The sequence below is a fragment of the Orbicella faveolata genome, unplaced genomic scaffold (assembly GCF_042242905.1).
Source record: "Orbicella faveolata isolate gen_17 unplaced genomic scaffold, um_ofav_v1 contig_12, whole genome shotgun sequence".
In the NCBI taxonomy this organism is placed as follows: Eukaryota; Metazoa; Cnidaria; class Anthozoa; order Scleractinia; family Merulinidae; genus Orbicella; species Orbicella faveolata.
This window is the reverse complement of record NW_028301539.1, coordinates 2062389-2087260: the sequence shown is the minus strand read 5'-3', so window position 1 is coordinate 2087260 and position 24872 is coordinate 2062389. Positions and strand designations below refer to the sequence as shown.

General features: G+C 37.2%; 2 protein-coding genes across 7 annotated transcripts in view; both read right to left on the bottom strand.

Annotated features, from left to right (window-relative positions):
• LOC110045075 (pleckstrin homology domain-containing family G member 5-like) overlaps positions 1-24872 on the bottom strand; it is a 38554-nt gene that overhangs the window by 11147 nt on the left and 2535 nt on the right. Inside the window, exons 1-16 of one of the 6 annotated variants that reach the window (XM_089281990.1) lie at positions 23364-23583; positions 14041-14070; positions 13219-13286; positions 8620-8740; positions 7942-8035; positions 5341-5431; positions 4066-4163; positions 3448-3584; positions 2754-2980; positions 2453-2638; positions 1954-2061; positions 1742-1783; positions 1317-1412; positions 697-747; positions 366-458; positions 93-149 (exon numbers count right to left, since the gene is read on the bottom strand). In XM_089281990.1, the coding sequence (XP_089138116.1) occupies positions 93-149; positions 366-458; positions 697-747; positions 1317-1412; positions 1742-1783; positions 1954-2061; positions 2453-2638; positions 2754-2980; positions 3448-3584; positions 4066-4163; positions 5341-5431; positions 7942-8035; positions 8620-8740; positions 13219-13286; positions 14041-14070; positions 23364-23508 (1644 nt within the window). In that variant the 5' untranslated portion in view covers positions 23509-23583. Of the gene's footprint in view, positions 1-92; positions 150-365; positions 459-696; positions 748-1316; positions 1413-1741; positions 1784-1953; positions 2062-2452; positions 2639-2753; positions 2981-3447; positions 3585-4065; positions 4164-5340; positions 5432-7941; positions 8036-8619; positions 8741-8932; positions 9163-13218; positions 13287-14040; positions 14071-14376; positions 14745-23363; positions 23584-24872 lie in introns of those variants that run through there. The other 5 variants (XM_089281993.1, XM_089281991.1, XM_089281994.1 and 2 more) reach the window with 5 other exon arrangements.
• Positions 15515-20626, bottom strand: LOC110067544 (uncharacterized). Its single transcript, XM_089281996.1, has one exon. It carries the CDS (start codon positions 19740-19742, stop codon positions 18153-18155), a length of 1590 nt encoding a protein of 529 aa, XP_089138122.1. The 5' UTR covers positions 19743-20626; the 3' UTR covers positions 15515-18152.

Sequence of the window (24872 nt, the reverse complement as noted above, 5' to 3'; positions counted from 1 at the left end):
CAGGTGATGCAATTGTAACAAGTCTAATTAAAAATGTTCAATTTATTTCACATTTGTAGCATTAATATTGTAAAAGTAAATTTTCCACTTACCATGTTGAATCCTGCTTCCATTTCTGATGGATTCACAGGATCCTTTGTTTGTCTTGCCTGTAGAAGAAAAAATGCAGATATACTGCTTAAATATAAGGGTCTTTAATCATGCACTAACAGCAATAATTACAATAAAAATAGGTGTTCATAATGGATTTTAATTTACTAGCTAGGGATTGGGAAACGATGATTGATGGGTTCTCATCAGGATTTACCATGTCAATTTCAACTGCCCGCAAATTGATAGCATTTTATTAAAGCAAATGTACTCACATTTTCAACGGCCTTGCTGAGATACTCCGTCCAAAATTCAAAATTGACTTCATAAATTTCTTCCACATTACTGAAAAGCTTGAACGCTTCAATCTGCTCAAAAAGAAAAATTGATCCCATTAAATTAGAAATGATATCAGGATGTAAGTCAGAGTAAGGTTATGGAAGCCATTTGATTCCTCAATTTAAGTAACCACTGCCTTAGTAAAAGATTACGGTAATTCTCCACGCCCATCCCCATGACTTAAATAACTTTGTTTTGGAATTTACAGTTTCACAAATGCTCCACATCCAATATGTCATTTGTTCAGAAACATCAAGAAAATCTTACCTCTGCTAAAAATCCTTCACTTTGTAAATTTCGCAGGCACTGGAGAAACAGCTGCAAACAAAACAAAAATTGTGGAAATTTTAACCCTGAGGCACATCTAGTATACCATCACTAGCTTAGCACAACTGGTCGGGTGATTTGAGAAGTGTCCACAAAGACCAGAATAGGATAACACTTTGTCTAGCACATATATGGGGGTGTGCCTTCAATCTGCACTACATGTACATAAACTTGAAAACTTCTAAATTCTTTCAATTGTTTTCAATAATGTTAAAGAAAATTTAAAATACACTGGAATGCCAAATAAATATGTAACTCTGCTCTTTTTTTTAAGCATTGTGTAGTTCCAGAAAATATCCATACCTCAACCCATGATGGTTATGTGGTTTGTACTCCCTCTCCTCCCCCCTGGAATTTCCAGTTTAGCTTCATACTTTCCCTTTATATAAAAATTTGGCAATTACGACCCCCTCCCCAGGCTCAGAATTTCCAATGACCATCCTTGGTGTGGGTATGGATATTTCCTAGACCCAAACATCAAAAGGAATGTGCCCATTATACTCCTGACTGGTTAGGGGCATCACGGCAGTGAATTGCCCTGGAATACAACAAATCCTTACTTTTTTGATAACATAAAGTTTTGAGATGTATGCTGCTTCTGTTGATAACAGCTCCCAGATGGCTTCCTGCTGGTCCTTCTCTTTCTTCGTCATTGCCTGAACAAAATTGGTTTGAGAAAAGAATTTGAGCATGTTTTACAGCTGACATGTTGTGACGTGAGTTAAATGCATAGCAAACACACACACTTCAGTCGGTATAATTTGATGACTTCACATAAGTTTTCCAGACCTTTAACGTAAGGCACTTCCCCCACATGTTGACACTCAAGAGTGCACCTTTTCAATGTACAACCTACACTAGAACATGTATATCTAAGAATAGATGTACTGCCTCTCCTGAATGGATAAGGTTTGAGTCCGCACCAGGGTGCCCACGATTATAACACAAATAAAGACCCAGAGAATAATTAAAAGTGACTTTTTACCTCAATACGGCTTTGGTCGACAAGTTCTGTCCATGAAGATTCCTGTAGAAAAATATCAGAATTCAACAATGTCTTCTGTTTTACAATAAGCCAGTCAATTAATGCACAAAACTGGAAAAGAACGAGGCATTATTACAAAAAGTACTTCCTCCCAGTGTGAACCATAAATACATAACTGATTCAGTGAAATGTGAGCTTTATAAAGTACTCACAAGTTTGATCTGATCTTGAATCTCATTCTTAAAGCCACAATCATAGTCAGCAGTAGTGTCCTCCAGGCCATACAGGGAATAACGCTCTAAAGAGTCCTTCAGAGTTCCCTGAAAAATAACCAGGTGAGTGTAGTCTGTCAGAGATGCTACATACATTTTCAGCGATTATTTTAATCTGCAGACTCCACAGAAATACATGTATAATCCCACAGAATTAACAGACTACACATTGGGTTGCTGTACAGTGCAATCTAGATTTTTAAAACAACCTTGGGGAATATCAATTGGGAAAAAAATTAGGAGTAAAGAACTGGAGAAAAAGACTCATGAAGAAGACTGGGAGGTTTAACAAAATGACAGTTCAAAAGTGTGGATTCCATGGAATAATTGCGAATCGACACACAGATTGCACACAAAATTCTTCAAGCATAACAAGCAACCAACTAATTAGCATAAATACAATCAAAACTAAAGACATTTACACATATAATCTCTGTACCTTGATAGTTTTGGGTTGGTTGAACAGCCCTGTTAGACGACTGCTGGCCGACTTGGGTCGCGGCAAAGTCCCAGTTGCACTTGGATGAACTCCACCAGGAAGAACTGGACTCGAAAGCGATGGTGGCATGGTGCCTCCAAACTCTTTGCCAAACAAAGACTCCATGTTCTTTTTCCCCTTCTGTGTCTAATATCAGAAACACAACCATTTGGAGCTGTGAGATATGCTGCATGTAAGACAACATCACTGTAACAAAAAACTAGCAATACTATACAGTGATAAGAACAAACAAAGAACTTACATTCTTATTGAACTGTTGAAGTATTCTTTCATCTTTAGAGTTTTCTTTCTCCTTTTCATCGTTACTCTTCACCGTGCCCTTGTCTTTACCCTTTGTTGTGAATGAGCCAGACCGTGCCATGAAGGAAGAACTTTTTGGCCGAGGCTCATCAGCATTACCCTTGTCTTCAGCATACGAATCTCTGACAATATTTATCACCCTCTCGTCAACTTTGAAATCTTCATTGGCTGAAGAAAACAGCATTAAATCTTGAACATATTTGAAGTCAATGAACAGAATTTTCACACAAAGATTTGCTATTTTTATACTTACGACAAACAAAAAATGATAAGTGGATAACTAAAGATACTGTATTTGTCTGAGATGGCCACTCAGACAGATAATAACTAAGGCTAATTCACATTACATGAAACTGTAGCAGTTGTGATAACAAATTGAAAATAATCATAGCAGACAAATCTAACTCTGGCAGCAAAATTAAATCAAACTGTATAATTTTAATACACAACTTTACCTGAAACATGGAAAAGCTATTACAGCCGTTTTTAAACCAAAACTGCAGATATTAAGAATATATATATTTTTTACTTAAATTTGTGTGCAATGAATGTATCAACCCCCAATCAGGGTAGGATGACGACATATTGCTCATTTTAACCAAAATATATATAGCCAAGTAGAACAAGTACCATACCTCTTACATGCAGAACATTTCCTCCCAGCGGAAAAGTGTCAAAAGCTAAAGGTAGAGGTGTATTTGAGGAATCCAAGAACACAGAGTGGGTGGTGAATGAAATATCTTGGGCCTCAAAAAGAGGTTCTAAAGAGTCCCTGTAATAAGGAAGTTCAAAACCAAATTAAGAGCATGAACCACCAAAATATAATACAAGTTCTTGTATTTAATTTAGGCCAGATCACAGCCAGCATATAATTCATTTAGGTCAGATCACCACAACTGAGGATATATGAGTGAGTGAATTACAGATTTTTTGGAAACTTATTACATTGTAAATGTATGTCAATATGGAATGGTGACAGCAGAATGCTGTGTGTAATAAACCACTTCTCTTCTAAATAAAATCTAATTTAAATCAAACATAGAATCTCCCAGATTTAACTATGTACAAATTACATGTTGACACCAGTTAGTGCTCAGAGGGTCTGGCTATGACTACAGTACTGTCCGTGTACATTGTAGATGGCCAAATATTTCATCTACACACACCAAAACTTAGGTTTATGAAATAGGCACTGCTAAATAAATTACTTAATATTTAATTGATGACTAAAACTTGAAACAGACTTTACTGACCTTAGAGACTTTCCCTTCAATGCAGGTACCACGTCCACATGGAATTCTCCACTTCTATTGTCAAAAAACTTGATACTAAAAAACTCCCTCCCAGGATCCTAAAAAAAGAAAAAAAAAACTTATAAATAGCTAAAAATATTACTAACTACTTATTAACTGAGAGTAAGGTCACTACTGGAAAATCTGAAACCAAGACTTTGCCATATTGATCAAGCAATGGCAAGGTCAATATGGCAAGGAAAAGGTTTGAGATTTCCCACAATTGAAGACCGAATGTTCCAGGTTAACAAGATGTTCATTATATGGCTTTTTGCTTTGTCACAAAATCAGCCCGTGGGCATTACAGAAAAATGATACACAAGAACTAGCCAATCAGACCATGCATTATATCGGCAACAAACACAAGCCATATAATAAATTCTAAATATTTCATTTAATTTTTTTCCAAGCATAGAATTGACATCACTGATAATTATTATAATTACAATTGAATTATATGTAACTTGAACTGAAATGATCAGAATGACGAGTTAAATATTTTGATTAGCCTTTGAATTAACTAGTAAACATTAAGTAACTTATTTAAAATTGGATGTATGATAAAGTAACAAATACACAGAAGTTAAATTGGATACACATGACATCATCAATATTGCTAGACAAGTGAGAGTTAATTATATTTAGCAAGAATTACAAGTCAGGAATTATTATAATTGGCAAACGATCCTCAATTTCACTACAAAGGCTTTGAAAGTCAAAAAACTGTTTTTCGGTTGGATTTAAGTACATTTACATTGATTCACTACATGTAGCCAGTACTCTTAACTTTAAATTTACAGTGAGGAAAAGAAACAGCTGATCCAAAATGAAAGAGGACTTAAAACACAATTTTTTGACAGTGTAGTACACTGCTGCTCAGTACTTTAACTAATTCTTAATTCATTTAGTACAAACTAATTTACCGTGCACCAAAATGTCTGTTTCAAAAGCTTGAGGGACCATAAAATGTCCATGTAAAAAGCAACTATGGCCAGAATATATTGAGACCTAAATGCAAACTAAGACAGTCTGCAAATTCTATGTTGTGGTACGTAGATTATAAATTTGAAGACACGTCAAGCATGCAATGAAATAAAATAAACTTATCCCGGACGGCTGGTAAATAAAATGTGTGATAGACTTATCTTATCCATTATAACAACAAACTGTTCTGCTGTAAAAATATTTGCACAACTGACATAGCCATGACAAAGTTGCTTTTTGTCGAATACTCACTTCAGTATTGTGTCTTCGAGGCTTCTTTTTAGCTGCAGCACTCAACTTGAACATACGCTTCCCGGAAGAATAGCCTCGATTCTTTTTATCTCTGTTGAAAAATAATCACATTAGACATCAACAACTACATCGTTTTAAATGACTCTTTGATAGACATCTAGGTTACCAAATATGGCAGAGGAAATTATAGAACCTAGATGAAAACCAATATAGCCCAAAATGCTGCCAGCTTCTCTGTTAAATAAAGAGGACACATTATTTCGTATAATATTCAAAGTTCTTTACATCAATCAATAATCAGGAAAAGGTACAACATGTTTGTTTAAAGTCAGAAAAAACCACACTAACATAAAGGAGAGATAATTACTAGCAAGTAAATATAAGTGACATAATTGATCTTCTAACAAGTAATAACTACTAACATGTACAGTAAGTTGAGGAAAAACTCCAAATTTAGCTTAGTGCATACCCATTGCTCTAAAACACCACATGAGTCAATATAAAAAATGCTAATAAAATAAATCAGACAGGAAACCGGAATAACCTAATTAATCTCACCTAATTCTTAATGTCCCCTGATAAGACTTATTCCAACCACAAACAAAATAGTGATAATAAATAATGAGATAAAAATAATATGAGGAACAATTTCCATTTATGAGCTGGAAGTTGTGATTTAAATTGGGAAACAATATACTATTCCTCTTTTATATTGATCCAGGAAATTGCAATTTGCTCTTTCTGTTTTCTTCTGCTAATTTTAATATAAGTGTACATGGTAAATAATCTATTCCCAAGGAGGATTACTAAGATATAAACCAATCTCTGAGGTACAGCAATTTTTTTCAATACACATTTGAACAGAAAGGTGACAGGAATAATATTATACAATCATGTACAGTGTAACTAAATATTAAATCAACTTTCAAGTGAGGGATATTCTTTTGATGTGCATGTCAGTCTCACTGGCATGATGTACAAACTTCACAAATCAATATCTTTCAAATGGTACTGAACATTAAACATGGACACAAAGTGGAAATTTATTATTTAAAAAAAAAAAGAAAGAAAAGAAACCATCCACAGTGTGACCCAAGAGTAATATACCAGTATTCTATTTTAGTTTTCGGTTGAGAGGGTTAAAAATATATATTAGCTACATCAAGATGTGTGACATATTGGTTAATTTTTAGTTTTGAGCCAATCTCAGCTGAAGTGAACCTACTTGACCTTACATGTTATGTCATAATATAGCCTCACATAAATTATTAAAATATTGTTACATGTATTTGATCACCACAAACTGGCTTGTCTCTATTAAACAATTAGATTATGAGCTCGAGATTTCTATTGTGTGGTAGTTTACAAGGGTGCAGCCCAAGTCAACTATCACACATAGAAATCGAGAGCCAATAATCTAATTGTTATTGCGTTCAACGAAGTGGAACGCAAACCTAATTTTGACCTGTGGCTTTTCAGAGTTGGTTTCCCTGTGCACGGTTCTAGGCTGAAAAAAACCACATTCCTGTAAGGACACCAAAATGGCCACCCCGCTTGATTTTTGCAGGGGCATGTCACGGCCAGTAAACTGGTACTGGTACCATTTAATGCTATGTGATAAGACATATGGCGAACATGTGAGTATGTGAACAGGCCATGTGTGCTCGTCTTTCCGATGGATCTTTTTTTTTGACTTCTTTCCATTCAGTCGCCATACGCCTCGCTATTATGTGCTCTCAGCGTTAGATTTTGGCGAATTTAAACGCTTCGACGGCAGCATTTATCGCAATCTGATGGAATTGTCCTTGTTTATTAACCCGACTTGGCTTTGGGATGATAACCATGGGAACAGCTACATTTTGATTGCATTTGTTGATTAGTTCCAGTCGCGACAGATAGCTCAGTCTTTATCCGGTCGAAATTTTATTGTTTGGAATCGGTGGAAAAGTACTCTGAAGGCAAGATCCATAAGACTACTTTATTCATCAGGGGAAATACTCGAATTAGTCGCAAAACGAGCACGCGACTGCAAATGCTAGCTTAGAATAATGTACATAATTTAAATATTCTGTGAAACTTGAGAGACTACAGAAACTGGCAGCGTCACGCAACGTATCAACAAATCGTGACCTCTTCACTAGCATGGACTTTGACACTAGGCATATCTGACTGTAAAACCTCGGTTACTGCTGAAAAAATGTTGATTTTAGCAATAGACAAAGGTTGAAAGTCGGCTAGTGAAATCATTTATTTACAATATATAATTCTATATTAAAGTGAGAGCGTCAAACGCACTCTCATAATCTCTGATTACTACTAGTTATTAATATACACCTACTAGTCATTCAAAACTTTATCTAAATCCTCCTCACAGACACTTCGAAAACACCAAGAAGCAGCCATCATTTTGTTAACAAGAGCACACTGCTACACTACTCACTACATATCACAAAATTGATAGTGAGTAGCGTAGCCAATCAAAGAACAGCATTCGTGATAGAATGCTAGTAGATTTATACTAAAACTTGGTAGAAATCAGATGAGTAGAAAATTTCAATTTATCTTTTTTAGCCAGACCACTACAACTGACAATATCCTTACACTTTTGGTTCAGATTCCAGGTCATCCTCGTTTCCTGAATCAGAGCCTGCCGAGTGGCTGGAGGGTGTCCTGATTAAATTAGTACTTGGCCTCTCTAAAGAGGAAAAACAAAAACATCAACCATGTCATCTGATAAACAGCTATTTTCACCCAATCATGTTAATTCATCATCACGTAGCCAGGTACTGAGAATACAAACAACTATCAACTACCGGAAACTGTTTTAATTAGTATGAACTGCCTACTTCTCAGAGCTGACGAAACAGACATGCACGATAATCAAACTGAATAAATCTTATTAACACGCAGATATCATATATTATTTTATCTTATCATCGCATTTATTTATAGTCTTATTTTAAAAAGCACCTGTAGGGGGAGTGAAGACACTTCATGAATGCTCTGAAATGGTTAATTTATGAATTTATCACGGTATGATTTTCTTTCACATAATCGATATATTTTGGGAAAATGTTTGTTACCCTCATGGGTACAGAATAAGATTTCAGATAACCTGTTTAACCAGTCTATTTGAGTACTGACATCACAGAATAATTTATTTGTTTTATAAATTATTTACGTATTTTATAAAATATGTTACTGTCAGTTTTGCCTGGTCCTGCATGTGTACAATGTTCAATTTAGGTGCACTTATTTTATAGCCATCTAGAACCTTACCCGGTACGTCAAACCTTGCATGGTTTGAGCCAGAACCAAGGTGGTGAACCTCATCGCACCTTAGACAGAGCAGCAGGGGATGGCCATGGTTCGCTTCTTGGCAGTCTTCATGGTGACAGACCTGGCATTCAAAAAATAAATGCATTAAGACATGTACTGAAATTCAGGAGCAGCAAGTATTAAGAATCTGGTTACAGGAATACAAGCAGCACAACTTATGGATTGCTGCCCATGGTTAATTACTTAAACATGTAATAAAAACCAAAATTAGTTAAAGAATCAATGCTAATTTATACAAGAACATTCTAGAAACCTGCATCTACACCTGAAGGAACGGAAATATATGCTGGATTTATTTAGCTTCGACTACTGTTAGCAGTAGTTAAAAATAGATTTCCCAGCATGTGCTAGTCTCTCAAAACAGCATTTCAAAACTATTTTAAACTACTTTTAAGCCGGTGTTTAGATGTTTACAGCAATGAATGGACAATGCTCTTCAACCAACTGTGATAAGATTCAGGGATACCTAAGATAACAAAACTTGCAATTTATTATTATCAACTTTTCAAATTCACTGTGGAATTAAACTCCATTACTGCTACTAGACACGTGTATGAATCGTGCTGCATTCTTTTTAGAAGGCTACTGAAGGGCATTATAACACGTGCTTTAGATCACATGATCATGAAATGAGTGCATGCAGGCGTCATGAATCTATTGCTTCTAGACCAATTTTGCAATTTAGAGACAAACAAGGGATTAGATTTCATGTTGAGAATTACCAATTGGATGTTTTCGGCACTGGTTTAAATTAACAGATATTAGTCCAAACATAAAATTACAAAAAGGCAAAAGTTAGCAAGAATATTTTCAGTGGTGGACAATGTTATACTGACATGAATGTGCATCTATGTAAAACTGGTAGAGATGATGCACATATAAGATCATTTTTTGTTCACGTCTACAATCACAGCAGTTGTTATGTCATGTATCGGCAGGCATACAAGAATTATATTACATTTACAAAAAAAAAAAATCAAGATTCTTTTTTTTTCTTGCTACCATCTACACATAACTCTTACAGCAGAGCTGTTTTAAATTATCTTTTGTTATTTAAAAATAGTGTAATTTTCCAAAACAAAAAAATTGAACTTTTGTCTGGCACAAGGCTGCTATTTTGTCTCCTCTCACTTTGAAAACATTTTTAAAATTTTCAAAATTCTTTTCTTTTCAGAATAACAATTGATAAATTGAGCGTGACCTTACAGCTTTTCACAAATAACAACAAATTCTTGATAGGCAAGGGCACTGATTCCAAAGTTTATAAACAGTGAAATTGTTGAGATTAGAATGAATTTAACTGAAACTTGCACTAGAATTCCATATATTTACATATTTTTTATGTGAGGCATGAATGTGGTAAATCCATTTACTTCTTGTCACAGACTAAGGAGATTAAACACTTGTTATCAACAAATCTGCACAAGATTGAGAAAGATAACTACTTCTAATTGAATTCTTGTCAAAAAATCTGGTTTACAACTCCTCAAGATTAAGGCACATGAATGTACGTTAAAGCTTATGCAGGGGTGGAAAAAAATGCCATCCCATTGTCCAGAACAAGTTGACTTTCCTTCTGGGCAAGTAACTTTTCGTTCTCACTTGCTGATGGACAAGAGATCAGGCAAGTCATCTGCCAACTAAATCCTCAAACTTGCCCAAGGAAAGCACAACTTTAAAGCTACTTGTCCTAATGGTAGGCTGGAATTAAAGTTTTATTCGAATCAACACTAGCCATGAAAGACTAAAGTTGCAAGCTGAGCCTTTGCATGCCGGTCACAAGCAAGGATAAAAAGAATTCTAGCTTGACCTGTGAAACCTTATTGTGTTTCGCAAAATAATGCAAGCCAACATGTAAGGTAGTTGAGGAAGTTAACATGATATCAGTCATGTCTTAACCAAGTATAAAGTTGATATGTGCAGGAATGTTATCTCTCTGTAAGAGTTTCTACCAGAGACTTCTAAAACAACTGTTGCCACACTAAGTGTAATAGTACACATATTTGATCTTATATAAACAAATAAAAAAATATAGACCTCGACCAAAGGTTGTATAATCATATTAATAACAGCATTCCTAACTTACAATTTTCAACCAGCTTAATGACATTAAACAGGCAGAAAAAATTACGATATACAGAAGTAGAAAGTATATTTCATATGCAAGCTATTTCTGAACTCTTACTTGTCAAGGTAAAAGTTAGACAATATCAATTGATTATAACTTCCTGTTACATTTATTTAGAAATTTATTTTGTTTAATTTTGAAACAAACTTAAAGTGGCTTTTAACATGCACCCAGATAAAGAATAAAAATTATTTTACTGACTGGGATAAAATAGAACAAAAACTCATCAGCACTGATCAGTGTGAATTCATAATTTAATTCCAGTTTTTAAATATGCAAAACATTTATTACACCCAATGGTCAACGTTTCCTGAAGTCAAATCCATACTTAGCTGTATTGCATGAAAAGAATGCTGTAGATTATACAACAATCTATGCTTGTAGGAAAGGTTTATTTTTAAACCAGCCTTATCATCTTGTTCCAGTTGCAGCTGGAATCAAGATCAATCTTTCTCTACATCTCGATCAATAACAATAGCACAATTCATGTTTATTTTTGCTTAAAGTTAAATTTGAGACTGGATTTGCACTAATGATTTCACATGACCCACCTTAATCTGTCTTTATAGTTAATGTTGCCAGTTCGTTCAACACACTTGCAAAGGACACAGCTACAGGTATAACATTCACTACACACATATTTTACTCAGAATAACATTAAATAATTATTACTGATTATCCTATAAATATTAATGAAATTCACACTCCAGACAAACCTAACATTCTGCATGAGTTATTTTCAATTAAAAGGATTATGACCTGTTTGCTACTCAATTGGTTATCTCAGTACAACACAAACTCAAAACAATACAACAATGGTCCAAATCTTACGTAAGTGCAGTACTTGCAACTGAAGATTGAGCGAAGTTCATCACCTTAATTAGAAGCCCTGTACGTGCCTGAGTTATCTGAGAACAAAATTGTGAACCTTGCTCTGAAACTGGTTATCTACACCATTCTCCAATTTGTGACAAAAGATCAATGAATCAAAATTTCTCATTCAATTCAAATTTGAACTTTAAATTGCACTGCAGTACTGCTAGCCACCTAAGTTGCTAGAATCACACCCGATCCATAATAATTTCTTTTGCAAGATTCTATAAGTTAAATTTTAACTACAATTGGACATTAAAAAATGTAATAAAAATGGAGATCTCTATGGAGGTCGTAAAAAGTCTGCTACTTGTTTAAGTTATTTGGGATGAAGAACTCAGTGCTGATGAAACAGTAAGCAGTAAATTCTAATGTATTTTAACAAACCAATAACAGATGAAACTGTATGGGCCACATGAAAGTCAGCCGTTACATGATGACACAATTTGTGGTTCTAAGACCAATCAGCCTTATTTTCACATGATCATTCTGGTACCTTTCAATATTTATAATCCTATGATATCTGACCTAAATGTCTGGATCAATCCATATAATTGAATATCTACTTCACAAGAAATATCACTAAACATGTTAGGCATACCTCCAAACCCTAAATACACAATGTAGCCATAAATGACTGGAAAAGTACATATATGTACAAGAACTTTTGGAAAAATGTACAAATTTGTACATGCTATAACAGTTGTGAAGCTTTTATCAAATCCAAATTATAAGATACATGTCAATAAATCTATGTTGGAGAAGACTCTAGCCTAAATTATGGTGAGGTTTGCACGTGAACATGAGCTGACAGGACTTAAATTACAGATAATTTAATTACACCAGTTAAGTTAGGATATAATGGCTATTTGTTTGTTCTTTTAAATAAATAAGAATAACTTCATAGAAGTCGTCTTATAATTTTATAACCTAATATTCCATCAATCTGTATAATGTAATCCACCATCTATATATCAGGATTTCTGTTAATGAGGTTTAGAATGTTTTGAAGAACATGCATGCAATTATAGTGTGCTCTCAGGTAACAGATCACCTAAAATAGAGTAACCTTAGACACCCAGCAAACCCCAGAACGTGAGTCACAGAATGAATGAAAGATATATTTTTTTTGCGCTAAAAATAAGACTTAAAAGCTGGATGAGGCGTCTCGAACATGCACTTCGCAAGAAACCAAATTTTGAACAACTTGATTAAATTCCTGATTTTATATTAATAGTTCAGTTACATTCTTTTGTTTTTATTGCTTATTACCATTATTTTCTACTGAAGGATGATTCTGGAAAACATATTTGTGGACTAGTAACAAGGTTTAATTCTCGATTTTGGTCACAATCAAAGGTCTCGGTCAGACTGATAAGCCCAGGAAAAATTATTCGCGAATTGAATACCGTATGCAAATTGTTCAAATCACGATATTTTTCCACTTCCAAGTTAGAGCTAAAAAAATATTTAAGATAATCGAGCCACAAAAATCAATCACAAACAGGTCTTAGTCATTACAGGAAAATCAATCTTACCTTCACAGCATTTTGCTTCTCTGTCTGTACATTGCTGGAACAAAGTTTCCCCTGGCAAACTCGCCGTTCTAAAATTTTGAAGCGATTCAAAGTGAAGGTTCAAGAAAACATGCAAAAGTTATATCACTATGGGCGCTCCTAAAAGTGCACTTTGTTAAAATAATTAAGCCTGCTGAGACTTATTGGAAGAAAATCACGTACCTAGAAAACGAAAGCTTGGTTTCAAATAAGAGCCAGTAAACAGGATTAACCGATTCGTTAAGAGTTTCACCGTGTAAGCACGTAACTAAAGCAATGATTATGCATTCGATTTGAAATATATTTCCAATTTCTCGTCACGAGAAGAAAATAAAAATCAAAATTAGCGAACAGACTTTCTTCTTGCAGCCCATAAACACCTTCTTTTGTTTCAAGGCCTCCAACAAGTTTAGAATTAAAAAAGATTTGTGTACTCATTGGTTTCACAACTACAAGCCATTTACGAACAACTTGATCAAACAATAATATAACTTAAATTCCGCAAGCTAAAACGCTTACGAAAACGCCTAAGGCTCGCAAAATGACGATGAATATTCTCGTTGATTGCAACCTCAAGATTTAGCATAATCTGACCATCCTCGCTGATAAACGTAGATGGCTTGCAAGGCAAATTTAAATGAGTAGTGGAAAAAATGTCCATAATAAGCTTATGTAGCTTATATAAAGCATACAGCACTTTTCTCTGGCACTTTGACTATGTGCAAACTACAAAGAAATCAAGGCTCCTCTATTATATCGCAGTCAGTCGTTAGTTAAATAAAGAAACGATGACAATTACCCTACCTTTCTCGTAATGGTCGAAATCATCCCGACCTAGAACGCAAGAGTAGTGTCACATTTAGTTCAACGAGCACTGAGCACTACAACACAACACGGTAACACACCAAACTTCAAACGAAACTTTCGTTAAGCCAGTCATTCACCCTGGTCTAAACAGAGAACACTTAAAAACAACACTTAAATCCCTTCGGACACGGCAAAGGCTTTATCAATTTCTTGTTTCGCAAAGATACCGCGCGGTTTTTAACCAAATCTGACATCTTCAACTACCGGTCATCTAAACGCAAAAGTTCAGATTATAAAGCAAGAAGCCCGCCGAAGCGGCATAAAATTGCTCACCGATTTCGGGCATATCGTCAAGAACTACTACCAAACACTACATCCGCTATCATTCCTTACGCCGCAAAGATAAATTAACCGAATTCTGCCTGCAGGAAGGAAAACTGTCGGCAAAGAAACGCAGGAAACAATTTTCTCCACTCAAAACAATCGAGTCAACCGCTCTCTAATATCCCTGACGGCTTCAGATCATCGTAGATTTAGAACATGAAATTTGAGCCCATTGCACGTGCTCGAATCGATTCCGCTTCGAATGTCTTAAACGGGCACAGACGTCTTTTGCACGTTTCAGACAAACGTTGATTTACCAGAGCAGAAGGAACGAACCAAGAGTACAACTTGTCACAAGATTCTGAACAAAGCAAAAGGGGCTCCGCATGATGACGTCACATGGTAATGACCTGATAATTACAACTGTGCAGACAACCAATCAAGACACGAGATGGAAGCTTCGCCGGACAGTCTCGTGTACAAACATAACAGTCTCAGGTCCGAAACGGACTCAAAACCTTTCTTATCAGCTCTAAATCAGCCGTTTTAATGACAATCGAAACTAAATAACATACGAAATAGCTATTTGCTGCGTCTGTTTTAGCTTGTGTGAGTGACCCGACAGCAGATAATTCGTGCAAACTTTTTATTCACATTTCGTTTTAATACTCATTGTTTTCTGGCCGTATCAGACCGAAACCAGGTAGTGACCGATCTAACATTGATTGGGTATTCATATTTCACAAGAGTGAAGTCGAAGTTTGAATCTATCAAAACTCAAAATATTATTTACTAAAATATTTATGTGCGCATGTTTTCTTCGCAAAACGTTTTTCAGAACGCCGGTTGGTTTGAGTTTGTAAACAATGCCTAGTCATACCATAATAGCTAAACGTACAACAATACGGGTTTTGTTTTTATTCTTTCTGACCAGAAAAGACAGTCCAAAGCATTGTTTTTCCAGACTTTCTGTCCTAATGGAATGAGGTTTGAACCTCGATGACACAACTCGGAGAAACAGACTTCTAGAAGCACACTGAAGACATTTCATTGAAACAAGTTTGAAAAACCTGAAAAACCTGTCTTTGGAAGGTGTAAACCACCAAAAAACAAAATCCTTTAAAAAAACATTGTTTCGTCTATCGATATGGCAGGTTTTTTAATTACAGAAGGACTTCTAAGCTCTGTTAATTAAAACTGTAATCAGTTCAGTGAATTAGAATTGACGTCAGAAGGCCAAAATAGCGGTTAGGAAAAAAATCATAACGCACTTTTCGAACCACATTTTTTGGCAGCATTGAAACTGATACGAAAACCGTTACTTCAGTACAAAATGTCGCCATGTAAATAATCCTGAAATATGAATTCATGCTTGCCTCTATTTACTACTGCAAACAAAGGTTTAATGTGCAAAACAAATATTTTGTTACCTGAATACAATTTCATAGCAGCCGTGATGAGCGGAAATTAACCCTCGAATTAGAGTTTCGGAATGAAAACTAGCCTGGTATCAATGTAGATATCACACCTATCAGTCCAATGAATCGAGAAAAAGTCTAACTTCCTAATGGAAGGTTACAGTACCGGCGTTATCATGCTATGGCCCTCACGGAATGTGACCTTAGTTGGCATTTCCTGAAAAATAATTTTTGGTATTCAAGTGCGATAACTCTCATAAAATGGTATCCACTTGTTTCCGTTGTTTGTTTAATATGATACGGGTCAGTTTTATCAGTCGTTAAGAATTTCTTTAAACAATCCAAGTAGTATTTTCTGAGGCCGAAATAACTAAGTTTCCCGCCGAGAAGCGAAATTTTTCCCCTGCTCTCGCTACCCCCACGTGGAATTATATATGGACTTGTTTCACCGCCCCCGTCGAACTTTGTACATGTCCTCGGCTTAAATTACTCTTGGATTCTCTTCATGTGGAACGATATCTTTGTGGTAAGGTCCAGTGGCTGAAGTGTCAGAAAATATTTTGCAAAAATTTTGGTTGATGGTGAAATTCTTTATGGTCTTGTGTTTGACGCAAATTGAGTTTTCATTTCCTGAAAGGAAATGCGACTCTCTTTAATCAACAGAGGCCGAGAATATTCTGCCGAAGTGAAGGGAAAGTGGAAAAATAATGGCTTCCGTGAGCGTCTTTATCTCGGACTACTACGCAACCTAACATAATCGTTCAATTCTCATTTTGCAAGTGATTATAAAAAAGATCTAACTGCGATGATCCGCCATGTCTTTACAATTCTCAACCCGATGTGTTACACTTTTCTCAGCAATACTCAAGATACTTTAAAAAAACTTTCATTCTTCGCCTAAATTTCAGTCAGTCAATTAATCTTTCCTTTAGCCAATACTGGTATGTTTTTCGTCGAATTGTTAATTACAAAGAAGCATCGATGAAGACAATAAACGCAAACCGCATTTCCTGTAAACGTTGAAGTCAGTGGTTCACGCCCGACGTATGCAATAGATTGTGAGTGTTTCCTTCCGAAAAATAACCAATCGACAGGATTTATATCCAATAGAATAACGCTTATTTTGGGCTCGGTTTCCGCGGTTGTAGTAATTCTGAAGCAATCTGGACGGGGGCGAGTAGGCCTATGACTTGTACTGGGGTACTTACGCACCCGAATTAGAAAATAACGCTCTAAGAGTGATTATGGCTCCTGGTGATGACGATCAATTTTTTTTTTCTCAAATGTCGTCGGTACAAAGACAATGAAGCATGTTATGAGAACAATCGATCAACAAGTCGATTTTTTTTAATATTTATTGCTACAAGAAAAGAAAAGAGAAACACTGGATATCCTGTTTCCGATATGACCAGCTTTGATTTCATTATTTTTAGCACATAATGAATCCAACGCGATTTCCTCTGTGCGGTAAATGGGGTGAGGCTACAAAAGACCTACCCCCACATTTCCCTGGATTATCTTGAGGCCTACCCTGGGGCAACAAATGGCGCGCACGTTTCGCGGAAAATACGCGTGGATGGCGAGAATCACGCGCGTCATTCAGTGACTGTTAATTTTACGGCCGTTTCCAGGAAGTCTGCTCGACTAATCTAGGTTTTTTAAGTTTTTCGGTTCTGGGTCAGTACCAGACCTTACTCATATACACTAAGGCCTCAAGGCATCAATCGAATTGAATTGAATCATGTATTGAGTGACGTTAAGGGAAACCATTGAAAATATACGTGTGAATTGCTGCGTGTTCTGAGTCACGACATTGGTTTCAAATTGCTCACGCACAAAGGATGTTATCTCTAGAACATGACACTGAAGGAACAGCAGGGAAGAAAGCTTAGATAACACAAACCAGGGATTTATATCTTATATCATGGGGAGTGGTGATATACGTTACGTTTTAAAATCACGGTATCCTGGTGGAAAAGCCGATTAGGAGATTTGGAGAATTCCAAAGTACGACGAGAGTATACTGGGCTATTCACATCGGAATTTTAATCTGGGTTTCGGTCAGACTTTAGTTCAGGTTCTTCATTTCGATCGCTTGGTCTAAATCGTTCAAGTACGGCTTAAGTACCCACCTATTCCATGTACGTCACGATAAGTCAATGTTTTGACCGCAAAGACCACTTTCTCTCGTCTACCCCTCCCAAATAAATCATAAAATTTCCTTACTCTCCCCTCTCTCTAGGAACTTCATTGAGTATCTCTTCCACTCACCCCATTCCCCCACGGTATGTGTGACGTACCTCTGATGCTTTGGTTCGACGTTCCGGAGGACGCCTGAGGCCAAGTACTTAAAAAGGGGCGTGGCTCTCACGTCCCGCCGCCGATCTCGGCGGCGGAACGCGCGTCGAAGGTGGGACTCGACGTGAAAGAGCAGACTTCGATGTCATCTTCAATTTCAAAAGTGACGATGCCGGAGGTAGAGCTCCGAACGCGGGAAGGTGGCGAAGACACTTCTACCCTGGACCTGCGTTCAACGGAGGCGGGCGAGGGCACCAGTCTACGACCGTTTTCGGCTTGGCTCTCGTCATAAGGACGCACCAAAATTTGTGTGACTCTGCCTGATGTGGGAGGGGAGCTTCTTCCCAGAACATTCAACCACGCACGCGTCAAAGAACTGCGATTGGAGGTCTGGGGAGTACTCTGGAGGGCACGGTCGCTAGAGGACCTAGGATTACCGTAAATGGCGCTGTTGCTCGAGGACTGGGACTTCCCGGGAGATGTGACATCATGAACGCGATTACTTCTCCTCTGCGCAATCCTACTGATAACACCTCTAATAAACCCTCCTCGACTGTCGCTCCTGTTTTCTGGGGAAGGAGTTGGAGTCAGCGCCGGAGGAAGGACACTTTCCTCAGATTCACTTCCACCTCTGGACACCGAGCCTTCAACAGAATTGTTCTGTCGTCTTTTTAGAACCCTGGTAAGTGCTCCAGGTCTGGGGCTCGCGCACGGAGAGGGTACAGGTGAAAATCGACCACTGCTTTTAGTTCGGTGGTCATCTCCCTCAGTTGCGAGCGGTTGGTCTGTGGACACAAACAGGATGGAACCATTTAGAGCGATTCCTTCTTCGGGCTTGTTTTCAGCGATTTCCGCGTGTAATTCCTCCACTGGGCTGATAGAATCAAACTCCGGTTCCTCCGACGGTTCTTCAGGTTCTTCGTTCCTGAAGAACATTTTGAATTTGATAGAGATGGCCACGTGTCCAGTTACAGAGGACTGGGAGCAGTTTTCTTCGTCATCACTGTCGTCCTCAGAGCAGGCAATCGCATCAAACAAGCATGGATGGTGTATTAGCCACTCGTCACTTGAGGGGATGTTACATGAAGGACTTTCTGCTGATGTAGACGCGCCCTGATTCACATCACTTTCCCTTCTAGCAAGCGCTACCTCTCGCGCCTTCGTGACTCTTTGGTTGACGTCTTTCCATGCAGTTCGGTGAAGCTGTGTTAAGAACTCCCTGCGAGTCTCTTCATCAACCTTCTTACTTGTAGACGGGTGGTTTAAGTCATCCTTAGAAACACTGGATTTCAAACTATGGGCGACTTGACTTGCCTCCTCTGCTTTCTCAGCCATCGTACTCTGTACCTCACGCCAGCCCGCCGGTTCTTTCTCGCATAACTCATTTATCCTATTGAACCGATCACTCACCGAATACGGGAAAAATCGCTCAGGATTAGGACGGTGGAAATTCATCTCTAAACTGGCACTCTTTTCTGATCTGGCTGTCTTCGGGGGTGAAGTTTCGAAGCCGTCAGCCGTACAACAAAGGCGTAATTGGCAATTCCCCATTTCGACGAAAAACAGCAACAATTTTCTCTCTTTTATCAAACAAAATTCTTCCTCGACCGGGAAAACGAAATGATGTGTTCTGTTGCATTGTGACGTGTTTTTCGTCATACCGAACTATGTTTGCGCGCGCGCAAATCTTTGAAAATTTAAAATAAAAACATTCCGTTTTACCATTATGGCTCCTGGTTTTACTTGTATGATTTGATTTTGAAGTCTACCTACTAACAATCTTAAACAAAGATGTTTTTAAACAATATAAACATTTTAGACTTATTAAATATGAAATTTCCGAGTTTACCTTGTACCTCTGTTTCAAAACAAGTCTTTGAGCAAAACCTTTCATATGAAAATGAGTTTGATTCGTGTGAAAATGAACCCGGTCGGGGGAACTCATTTTCTTGTGAATGGTTTCGCACGAAGACTCGTTTTGAGACAGAAGCAAAAACCAACTCTGAAATTACCTATTTCGACCTACGAAGATTTTCCGACAAGGTTAATTCCGAATAATTTCGAAGATCTGCCGAAGTTGTCGTCAACGAAGCCGAGTAGCAAACAAAACGATGAAGAAGTTGGTGATCTTTCGGCTCTGTCACGAGTATTACCTCAGACTCAACCTCACGACCAGTTTTAACACTTTTCTTTCGCTCTCAGTAGCTGCATATCTAGATATTTAAATGCCTTTTCTCAGGGTGTTTCGCACTTGTTATTAGTATCAAAACTTGAAGTGAGCTTTCAACACCAGGCCTTCAGTCTCGTGATTTCGCGCGTCACGTCTCGCCCACACTACACCGGAGGAATTTAAAAAACGGAGCTTTATCTTTTCCGAATAGGCCTTCTGTCCACACTAATTAATCCGCAACGAAAACGGAGCTTTTCGAAAACGATCTTCAAACCGGAGGAATTTGAAAACGCCGACTTTGCGTTTTAGTGTGGACGAAAAACATTTTGAAAACGAAGCTTTTCAAAAACGATGACTTTACTGTAATCATTACGCTCCCTATCCGTATTTTACTCAAATACGAATACAAAATGAAGGTGATTGTTGCGTTTTCAAATTTCTCCGGCGTAGTGTGGACGGAAAACATTTGATGTGTTTTCAGAGAGAAACCTCCATTTTTAAATTCTTCCGGCATTGAGTGGACTCACAGAAATGACTGGATTTTCGGGTTTTGAAACAAACCACTGATTCAGCATTTTTTCCCCAGAGCTTGTAGCAATTTTTTTTAGAAAACAGTTGAGTTTGACAGTGACATTCATTCAAGTAAATTCTTCTTTCATCTTTTTATGTGTTTTTCTAAATTGCACAAGTTTCCTTGAAGAGCGTCAGCTCCTGCAGTTTATGCGTAAAAAAATGTATTATTATTTTATTAATTCTGGAACGGTCGATGAATAATTTTTCCTCATTTGCTTGTCCTAGCGAGGCTTTGAAAAATCCCCGTCTGTCGGCCCGTTTTTCTGGGGAAGGCGTTGTAGTCTGTCACGTTCTTCAGGTTCTTCGTTCCTGAAAAATAATTTGAATTTGATAACTTTGGCCACGCGTCCAACTGCAGAGGACTGGGAGCAGTTTTCTTCATCATCGTCGTCGTCCTCAGAGCACACAATCGAATCAAACAAGCATGGACAGTGTACAAGCCACTCGTCACTTGAGGGAACGTTACATGAAGGGTTTGCTGTTGAAGTGGACGCACCCTGATTCACTCCATTTTCTCTTCTAGCGAGTGCTATCTCTCGCGCCTTAATGATTCTTTGGTTGACGTCTTTCCAAGCAGTTCGGTAAAGCTGTCTTAAGAACTCCCTACGGGTCTCTTCATCAACCTTCTTTGATTTAGTAGTAGTCTTTGTATATTCCTCAACTTTCTTACTAGCAGCGTATGATGGGTTGTTTAAGTCATCCTTATAGACATACGACAAGAATCGCTCAAAATTAGGACTGTGGGAATTCATCTCTTTGGCACTCTTTTCTGATTTGGCTGTCTTCGGGGATGTATTTTTCGAGTTGTCAGCCATACAACAAAGGCGCGATTGGCAATTCCCCATTTCAACGAAACACCAACAATTTTCTCGCTTTTATAAAACGAACTTCTTCCTCGACTGGCAAAAAGAATTGATGTGTTCTGTTGAGTTCTGTTGCATTGTGACGTGTTTTTTGATCATATCAAGTTAAGTTTTGCGCGCGCTCAAATCTTTGAAATTAAGAACAAAAACATCCCATTTCAGGACATGGGTTCGATTCCTGTCGGGGACTCAGATTTTTTCTTTGTCCTACGCTCGTGTCATGTTGATTAGTTCACTTTTCACATTTCACATCCCATTTCACTTGCATGATTTGATTTTGAAGTCTACAAGATGAATTCACTCACTAACAATCTTAAACAAAGAGGTTTTATAAACAATATAAACAATTGAAATTTATTTATATGAAATTTGAAAAAAAACAGGCTAGAATAGGCTATTTCCGAGACTCATTTTGACGCGGAGGCAAAACTCAACTCGGAAATGGCCTATTTCAACCTACGAAGATTTCCCGACAGGGTTAGTTTCCGGAATAATTTCGAAGATCTGCCGAAGTTGTCGTCAACGAATTAAGCAAACCTAAGCCGAGTAGAAAATTAACAAAGGAGAAGTTGGTAAAGCTCTGTCTCGCGTATTACGTCAGACTCAACCTCACAACCAGTTTCAACACTTCTTTCACTCTCAGTAGCTGTCTATTTAAATATTTACATGCCTTTTCTTAGAGTGTTTTGTACTTGTTATTAGTAGCAGAAATGCAAATGAGCATTCCACATCAGGACATCAAGACCTACAGTATCGCGATTTCGAGCTTCATAAAACTTTGACTGAATTTTCAGGTATTGCAATTGAAACAAACCACTGACTCAATATTTTGTCTCCAGAGTTTGTACAAACATTTTTTAGAAACTGTGGAGGTTGATAGTGAGATTTGTAAAGTAATTTTTTTTCATTGAATTAATGCGTAAAAAATGTGTCATTATTCTATTTTAAAATACTGGAACGGTTCCTAAATAATTATTATCATATGTCATGTTTGCTCATTTGTTTGCCTCGGCGAGGCTGTGAAAAATTTAATATGAAGGCATCCATCGGAAATGCATTTCTGTTATTATATGATACTAGAACCGGAAATTGGTGTGAAAACTGATTTGATAACGTACGCGTAACATTAACATTTTAAAATAACATCACGCTCGCATGATTTTATCATCACAGTAAGGCTCGTGAATATATGAACTGCAGTTCTCCCTTGAAATCAATTTTCATAGAGATCTTTATCTCGTGATCTTCACGTCCGCAGCTAAAGCTTAATTTTCTCCCAACTGACATACATCGGTAGCACTCATTCAGTAAATATTTCGCCCTTTATGCGTAGCTTTTTTTACACTACTTTAAAAAGAATTTTTGCAGGCTAGGTTCTGAAAAGAACAAAAAGCCATTTTAATGCAGCAACTTTCGTTCACTCCTGCAGCCATGAGTACTGAGTAGGCTTCCGTTAAACAAAAGGCAAAATTAGCATATAATTTATTTGCTCCATACAGCACATGTTCATGTACGCTGGCCGAAAATTTGAAAGACTTAATGACTGCCAACACGCGAATATATTGCATGGGTAGGTATTGTTACGAGTTTTGGCTGTAGAATGTGACTTTCAAACAATGTTAACATCAAGCCGCCGGGAGAAAACTTTAAAAAAAAACCATATCTTAAACTTACCTCTTAAAATTCGTCGGAGCAAAAGTATTTCAAGAAAACACATCCAATATTGTCGCCGCTGTAATGGCAATATACTGTTAAACTGAACTTCGGTTTGGTAAATTCCATGTGAGGTTTTTGTAAAATAGCAAAAACCACGACGCATTCACCCGGCTTTGCACTGATTGCCTCAAAACTCCATTAGAAAAACTCGGTTGACGAATGATCACGAATCACCAGTATATTAAATATTGTCGTCATAAAGTAAATGGCGAATATTATTCAAAACCACATAAAAGGTTTTCTCTTGACTTTGGTTACCCCGGTGATGTTTGAAGTTCTATTGTTGAAACACTTTAAAATGTCAAAGAACATATTTGTATGTCGTAAAATTTTGACTGGCGGAGAAACTTAACAACTTGGGAATTCAGGTAATTTAACTAGTAGAGGTCTATTAAAAAGAATGTGAAAACTTTTCTACGAAGATAAGCCCTACAACAAAACGCACGTTGAACTTTGACAAAACGAAACTTTTCCGCGTCACCATAAAATAAACATAAGGTGGGAAGTTCATGGATAGTTGTAACAACTGTCATGTGATTACTACAGAATGAATTGTGTCCACTGATTTTTGACGTGGAACTTGAATGCAATGCAGAAATTCAAAGTGTGGGGATACAATCTTACGATTACATGACGTCCATCTAGATAGAAAGACAGCAAGAAATCTTTTCTTTAAAAATCAACAGACAATGGAAATAAAAGTGTGATAGCGGATACAGTCTATGAAAAAAAGAAAACAATTTCGAATTCATCGATCATTTATTTCTGTTTCGGTTTAGTGACACTTAAATGAAGTAGTTAATGGATTGATCTTTGGTCCCTCGTGGGTGTTATGTGTCTTCTACTCGAAACATTACTGTCATTTTTACTACTTACACCGTAATAGCTTTTATTTGAGATATTACACATGCAGACTGAGCTACGCCACATAAAAGTATCGCTAAATACTGCTTTCATTTAAGTGTCGCACACTAGGGATTTATGCGCAGACTGTAGCAATGGGCCACCTTGTACAGCATGCTAAACAGTGCCAACAATGCTACCCAACAGCTCTCATTTGAATGGTCACACACTAGGTTTTATCCGGCAACAGATTTACAAGTTAGAACCACCTTGTACAACATAATAAACAGTACCACATGAAAGTACTGCTTAATAGCTTTTATTTGAATGATCACACTCCATTCACACATTAGGGTTTCATCCACATATTTAAAGTTAGAACCACCTTGTACGGCATAATAAACAGTACCACGTGAAAGTACCTCTACTGCCCAATACAACTTTTTTTTGAGTAGTCATACAATACGATTTCAAGATTTTTTGGGGGGGGGGGGGGGGAGGGGGAGTGTGGTGATGGTCAATGATTGCTCTGTCAGTTCCTGACAATTAAGGTGGGACACACCATGTTTCCAACATTTTTTCGTAGCTAAGAGTTAACTCCAAACTATGGCAAAGTACACATTC